Source organism: Equus quagga, chromosome 9 (assembly GCF_021613505.1).
Source record: "Equus quagga isolate Etosha38 chromosome 9, UCLA_HA_Equagga_1.0, whole genome shotgun sequence".
NCBI lineage: Eukaryota > Metazoa > Chordata > Mammalia > Perissodactyla > Equidae > Equus > Equus quagga.
Genome location: NC_060275.1, coordinates 64,429,476 through 64,437,367, shown reverse-complemented (window position 1 = coordinate 64,437,367; position 7,892 = coordinate 64,429,476). Strand labels below are relative to the sequence as shown.

General features: G+C 37.1%; 1 protein-coding gene across 1 annotated transcript; it reads right to left on the bottom strand.

Moving 5' to 3' along the window:
• Positions 1 to 342: 342 nt before the first annotated feature.
• LOC124244578 (olfactory receptor 7D4-like) lies at positions 343 to 1,817 on the bottom strand. Its single transcript, XM_046671190.1, has 3 exons — positions 1,463 to 1,817; positions 994 to 1,179; positions 343 to 383 (listed from the first exon to the last, which is right to left on the bottom strand). Exons 1-3 carry the CDS (start codon positions 1,815 to 1,817, stop codon positions 343 to 345), a joined length of 582 nt encoding a protein of 193 aa, XP_046527146.1.
• Between the last annotated feature and the right edge of the window lie 6,075 nt (positions 1,818 to 7,892).

Here is a 7,892-nt window from a genome sequence, read left to right as displayed (position 1 = left end):
TCTAAATTTCTACATTCCTGGAATTTCATGTTAATTCAAATGTTCATTCTTTACCATCCAAGTTTCTCTAAAGGTTTCTTTCAACATAATAGACAAGATTATAAATGATTCTGTGTGCATGTCCATGTATGTGTGTGTAGTTATTTGAAAGAAAAATTTATGCAAATACACAGACATATACACTATTTATTTTGTACAGTAATAAATGTATGATTTAATATTTTGCTTCATCATATTTAAGGTCAACTCTGACTAACAGGCAATTTATTTATTCATATTAGTCTTTTTGTGTACCTTCTGCTTGAAGACTCGTTTTATTATCATTTTTTTCCAGTGTCTATATTAGACATGGTGAACACTGAGCTGAATAACAGAACAGGATCCTAATGAGTAGAAAAAGCACATGATCAGCTATAACAAACAGTATGTTAAAGTTTGCTATCAGGAAGAGCAGCTAAGGTGGATATGCAGAGGAATAATGTTCACAAAAGTAAAGAACTGTGGTCTCAAATTTTCCTCTGTTATAAACATATAAATAGTTGTGGTTGCCAAGAGTATTTTTTTCTGTAGGAGCAGTACAACTGATGACTATTCTTCAGTCAAACAAAACAAAAATATTCATATGATCTATTTCATTTGAGAAAAAATTATTTTTAAGGGATCCATGCAGTCCTTTGAGATTAGTGGGGATTTCCAAATATTTTAAATCCAAGGTTGGGAATAATATTTGGAAAGTAGGAGAATGACAAAGGTAAGAACTCTTGAATTTCAGAGAGAAAACAAACTTAATAAGGGAAGTTGCATAAATTGTACAGAGAAGTTGAAATCAAAGAAATAAAAATTTCAGGAAAAAATAGAAGGAAAAACTGCAGGAAAAAACCAGCAAGGGCATGTTCCACTTCCAAAATCTGATACGAATCATAATTTATGCATGCTTTGAAATCTGACATCGTGGGCAGTTTTTAAGCCCTAGGACACTCAGTGCTTTTATACCTGCCATCCCAAAGAATGATTTCAGAGCCCTCTTTATGGCTTTCTTCCTCAGACTGTAGCTGAAGGAGCTCAGCATCCGTGTGAGCACAGTGTACATCACTGAGGCTGTGGCACTTGATTGTGAGCTGTGGATTGCAGCAGAGCTGAGGTACCCGCCTAGGTCCATACAATAAAATAAGGAGACAACTGAGAGGTGAGAAGCACAGGTGGAAAATGCTTTATATTTCCTTGAGCTGATGAGAGTCTTCATAACGAGGAAAATATCTTAAAGTATGAGTAAAGGATCCCAGCAAAGGGACCACCAGCCAGCAGACCAGCTGCAAAACACACCACCACGTTATTAAGAAAAGTGTCTGAACAGGCAAGTTCAATCATCTGATTGGTTCACAAAAAAAGTGGGTGATTTCCACATCTGTACAGAAGGACAGTCACAATACCATTAAGCTCTGTAACAAGGCATGCAGGACACTCTGGATCCAGGACACCAGAACCAACAGTGCACAGAGCTGGTGGTTCATGATGACCATGTAGTACAAGGGGTGACAGATGGCCACAAACCGGTCATAGGCCATCACAGTCAGGAGAAAGATGTCGAATCCTGCAAAGAGTATAAAAAAATACATCTGGATGATGCATCCTGCATAGGTTATGCCTTTGCTCTGAGTCTGGATGTTCAGGAACATCTTTGGGATGGTGGTGGAAGTGAAACAGATGTCCACAAAGGACAGGTTGGAGAGGAAGAAGTACATGAGTGTGTGGAGGTAAGAGTCTGAGCTGACCTCCAGGATGATGAGCAGGTTCCCAAACACAGTGATCAAGTACATGGAGAGGAAAAGCTTAAATGTGAGTGGCTGCAGTTCTGCTTCCTCTGACTATCCCAGAAGAAATTCTGACATTCCTGTATTGTTCCATGGTTCCATAGGTGGAGGTGACCACTAGGAATGAAGAAAATAACGTGGTTAATTTTCACACATACTGGCATTACTCACATAGTTAAATTATTCTAATGGCCTTTGACAGTCAGGAAATTAATTTCAATGTTGTGTATATGGATATGGTCCCCTTCAAGGAATCCTTTGTTTCATCTCTGGTTAGGTATTTTGTGCCAACATCAGCCTTTTCCCCAAGAGGTCAAGCATTCCATAGTTTTAATGACAAATTAGTTCCTGCATTTGTGGAATATCTCTGAGTGTCAACCATGTTCCAGGACCTGTCTAGTCAATGAATACAGAATGATGAAAAACATTAGCTTCTACAGTCCAGTGATGGTGAGAGAATGTCAGCAAATTAAAAATTAACATATCCGAGGGTGACAGGTAAGCTGCTGAAAATGAAAGCAGGTATGAAGGTGAGAGTAGACACACACCCACCCTTTGCTCACCGTGTCGTCGTGGGCTGTGTTAGTTCCATGGCTTTCTCACCCACAGTCACATTGATTAAGCTAAGAGAAGATATGACACAAATTATCTAGATCATATTATCTTAACCCCTAAAGAATGTATAAATGTTGCTCAGAAATTCCAGTTTGTAAGCCTCCCAATGAAAATAAACTCAGGGCTCCCTATCTGTATGGTCATTTTCTGCCCTGATTTAATGAAACATAAAAATATGTGTGTGTGTGTGTGTGAGAGAGAGAGAGAGAGAGAGGGAGAGAGAGAGAGAGAGAGAAATTAAAACAGATATAAGGAGCAAAATCTAATAAGCCTGAGAGACTGTAAGTGGGGAAAATCTTCCTCAGTTCTGGTGGCATTTGATCCAGTTATACCCCTTGTTTTCCAGAAAAAATAATAAAAGGGCAAAAATAAATAGTCCAAAAGACAAAAGTAGTGATATTTTTATGGTACAAAACACTTTACAGGTTAAATAGCTCAAGAGAAATATGAGCAAAGAGAATAAACTAACACATTGCAAAAGGATATACATATATGTAATGAACAATGAAAGTTGGGCATTTTTAAAATCAAGCTTTTTGTGTTTCCTGTGCCTAGTCCATATGTCTTTGACCAATTGGCTTTTATATGGTCTGATAGCAGATGAGACAAGCCCCTTTTCCTTCTCTCATGTGGCATCTTTTCTTTGTTATTCTTGGGTTCTGAGTTTTGATTTCTTTTCTTTTGCTGAGGAAGATTTGCTGTGAGCTAACATCTGTTGCCAATCTTCTTCTTTTTGTACGTGAACCATTTCTACAGCATGGCCACTGACAGCAAGTCGTGTAGGTCCAAGCCCAGGAATCAAACCTGGGGTGCCAAAGTGGAGCATGTCAAACTTAACCACTGGGCCACTGGGGATGGCCTGAGTTTTGATTTCTTTTTGACAAGTCCAATGAGCACACTCTAGTCCTGGTTCTGGTCTTTGTCCAACATGCAAAGGCCCCTCCAAACCATACTCTATAAATCCTGTGCACACCATGACAGTGCATCCTCTGACTCCAAATAACTTTTTTCATAGGATTTATCTGAGGACGTAATGTTAGACACATATTTATTTCATTGTACTCTGAATTGTTACAATGCAAGTATCACATGAGAGGGGACTTCATCTGCCTTGTTCACCTTTGTTTTCTCAAAGTTATGTAATATATGTGCACTTATATAGAAACAAGTTCAGGAAAATGGGCAGTTGTGAAATGAAAGAATGGTAGTGAAATTGAAACTAGATGAAATAGAGTGATTTCAATAGAACTGTATTAAAATCGGGTGGAACATTGAAAACCAACTGAGACAAGGTATAAAATAACAGTTATTTAACAAGGTCAACATGGATTAATAATTAAATCACCAAAGACCTTGACATACGAGACTATAATGTATAATGTTCCTAGAACTTTCTGGTATGTAACAGATGCTTTGTTATTGATATCGACCCTGATATCAGTTTCCCCACACTAAACCCAGCATATATGGGGTTAAAACCAAAACACACTCCCTGCTTACTCTCTGGCTTCCTGGCTTCAGAATCCACTATCCTCCATGGAGACAGACACCGTCAAGGACAAGCACCTGGATTATCTCCTCCCCACAAAGAGATACAGGCTGGTGAGAAAGCTGCTGACCAACAAGGTCACAGGCTTCCTCCTCTCTGCAAGTGTCTCAAGGCCAAAGACAGGCTGGTGGGAAAGCTCCGACCAGCAAGGCCATATACTCCCCCTCCCCTACCTAAAGCCCCAAATAAAAACCCTTCCTTTTAGCTTTTCGGGGAGTTTGGGATTTGAGGGTTAGCTGCCCTCTCTCCTTGCTCAGTGCTGTGCAAAAAATAAAAGTCCTACTTTCTTCCACCACAGCCGGTGTCAGAGATTGGCTTGCTGTGCAACGGGTGAGTGAACTCACTTCAGGTTTGGTAACAATTTGGTGACCCAGATGGGACAATGTCCCAGGTGGACGTCTCGCCTGTGGCATGCTGGCCTCTGGTTAAAGGCCTCTCTTGGAAGCTGTCCTGCAGCTGCCTGAGCCCCTTGTCTCAGGGACAGCCCCAAGTGGCTGGCTGCTAGCCAGACATCGTTGGCCCACGGTGCTTTTGCTTTGGTGGTGGAAGAAACTAGATTTAGGACATAGGAAGACGTCTCTTGTAAGTAGCTGGTAGTTTTTGTTTTTGTCTTTGTGTTAACCTTTTCCAACAGGACTAGCTGGAAATAATGGGTACCTTGGCAGCCCTCTGGGCTCCATTTGTTTTGAAGTCGCCGCGATACCCCGTCCAAATTTTGGTAAGTCCCCCGGGTGTGCACAACCGAGGTCCCTTGTCCTTGCTCATTTGGGAAGATCCGCGTAGCAGGTCTTCATTTGTTGGGTGCCTACCAAGTGTAGGACACGGACTAAGCTGGGACTGGAAGCACTTTGGCTTTTGGTTTTGGTCTTTGTTTTAGCTTCCGTTTGTGGTCGAAGGTTTTTGGGAATGCGTGCTTGTTTGGTGTTTGTTGTTGTTTGTCTGTTTGTCTGTCCTTTTAAAAGTGTTAACATGGGAGGTGCTGCATTTATTCCACCGAAGAGCCCCTTGGGAAAAACTTTGTCTGATGGTCCACCTATAGCTATAAGCCAATGTCTAAAGAGGGATGATTTTCTTTTGTAACACCATGTGGCCACAATATTCTTTAGACTCTGGAGAGAAAAAAATGGCCAAAAGATGGATCCTCAAGTTGGGAAACTTTTTAGAGAGCTCTTATGATCAACAACTGTTTTGAAACTATAATGACTAGTCTTAAGAACTTAATCTATCTTGGGGTCTCAGCTTCTCGTAGTCTTACAGATGCTAATAAAAATGTTAAGTTAACAAAGAGAAATCAGAAAGGGAAGAGTCACAGGACTCATCCCAATGGGATAAATGGAACAGATATAAATAAAGTTAAAACAAAGGTTTTAATAAAACACTGCCTAAGATTGGATGGACTAAAGGGACCCCCCCCATTGGCTCCCCAACATTAGAGAACATCAGACAAATCTGTTCTATTTACCCCAGTTTGAAAAATTTAAAAGGTCAGGAGGCAAAAATCAGAGTGAGAAACCTGACCAACAATTGTTTGGGGCAACAGTTAGGCTACTAAGATTAATAAGACTATAAAGATTAAAGTGTTTAAGCTAATATTATATGAAGAGGTTATGTCAACTTTGCCTGGATGTTTTCTTTGGGAATAAATGTTATGTCTAACTGGGAATTCTTCCACTGAACAATATTGTAATACCAAAACTTGTTAATAGAATTCTAATGTAAGTTATAATTAGAAGTATAAGGGTTAGTAAAACTAAGATAAAGTTTTGTAAAAATTGATATACTTAAACAGGCCAATTTCAGTTCACGCAAACTGGTGTATGCAATTGGAAAAGCTAGCTGCAACAATGGGGAGCCTGTTTTAATCTTTTGAGGCTTCTAAATAAAATTAGAAATACTTTACTGCCTCTTTAAGAGAAAATAATTAAAAAATTAAACACGCCAGCAGCCGAACCCAAATCTGCTGCTTTTGTCTACTCTCTTGCTGAGCTTCCCAGCAAGCTGAGCTTTGCTTCAACTCCCCCAAAATTCCTGATCTAAAATTGAACAAGTAAAAATAAGTAAACTTTTGAGATAATTTGGAATTGTAATGACCATTCTGAAAACCTGTTTCAGAAGAGGATTCAAAATCTCTCATAATGGAAGGCAGTCTTTAATGAATATGCAAAAACTTCTAAGAGACAAAGTTATTTAACATGATATAAAATGATCTTTGATGAATGAAAGCCTGTTTAAGTTTGCTGGTTTCATTTAAAATGAACATATCCTCAAAGTTATCAGCATTGTCTATAATGCAGACATACAGGCTGGGTTTACTGGTCAAATGAGCTCATGTCATCTCTGTTACAAAATTTATCAGCAAAACTCATAACTCAGTATAATAGCTAATTTTGTTTAATGTCTCATGGAGTTTTTGTAGACAATCTAAATATAATTGTTAAGAACAGGTAAACTAAATAAATATAAAAAATAAAAGTTTTTGGAAAAACTTTTAAATAATAATTATATATATAATTATATGTATAATAATTATATTATGACATATGTACTTAAAACAACTGAGGATGATAGCTAACTGCTGTAATGTCACATGAAGTTTTTAAGAGTAATTATTAAAACTGGGTAAGAATTTTAAGTACAATAATTATGTTTTATAGTCTGCATACTTAAACAACAGCTTCCAAAATCTTTTTGGAAACTTAAATTTTATGGCTTTACTCAGTTAAATTAAATAATAACAGTTTATTGGGTATCTAGGTCATTTCCACATAAGATAAAATATTAAAGGTTAACTACTAAGCATATATTTGTCTGCCTTTGGTTTCTTATATCAAAGAGACTAAAAAGTGCTTAGGTTTATTGATAAACATGCTATATGTATGCTGAGAAATTTTCTATGAGGAAACATATATTTCTAAAAGGTCTGTATATAAGGAAAGCAAAATATATGTTTTCAGTAAAAAGATATAAAGAATGGAAATATTTTTGTTTCTTGAGTTGAGAAAAATAAATTTGTCCTAAAGTGCTGGGACAAATTCTGAATGTAAAAAAAGTAACCAAAGGTTTGTAAAAGTAAAACCCTAAAGAGATTTATATATGGTCAAGTTGGCCAGGATTAAAGTAAATCCAATTAAGTAAATAAACTTATATGTCAAAAGTAAACTGGTACAAAATTAAAACTTGGTTTCCTCTTTCTTAAAAGGATAATTTTCCTAAATTTTTAATCTGCTCTTGATAAAAAGATTATAAAAAGTCTTTTTTTGACTATTTTAACTCTGTTTCCCCTTGACTCTTTCTGTTGTCACTTTGAATAGATACCTGAACATGGTTTTACAAGTGAACTTTGTTTCCTATCTGAACAAATGTTTTAAAGCTTTTAATATTTTTGACAAGCTTCACCCCCACACAAATATTCAAGTCTTGAATACAAGCTTTCTTTTGACCTGGGAGAGGAGGGAAGGTTTCTCTGGGGATTTTCAGAGGGCCCCTGGGACTTCTCAGAGAAATTTGCTCTCTTCCTATAAGAAAAGAAAGCTAAACTAATAAGGTTTATTTTCTATGTTAAATTACATGAGAAGCATTGTCAAATAAGTAATGATAAACTTTCTTAAATGATATGATATAAATGTTACTGATATAAACATTTTAAAAATTATCTGATCTGTTCTGATTGTCGGCTATAATCCTGGTTATTATCTCAAAATGTTGTATATCACGGAGATAGTCAAATGCCTTTGTCAGTTACCATTTTTGAATGTTTTGTTATTTATAAACAGTGGCTGTTTTACTTTCATGTTTTTAAAAATATTTCATCTTCAGAGAAATTCATGGAAAGGACTCTGACACTCTAGAATACAGGTTTCTAATAAACGTTCAGATTGTAAAACTAAACTGGGTAAAAATTACAGAACTCCAACAGA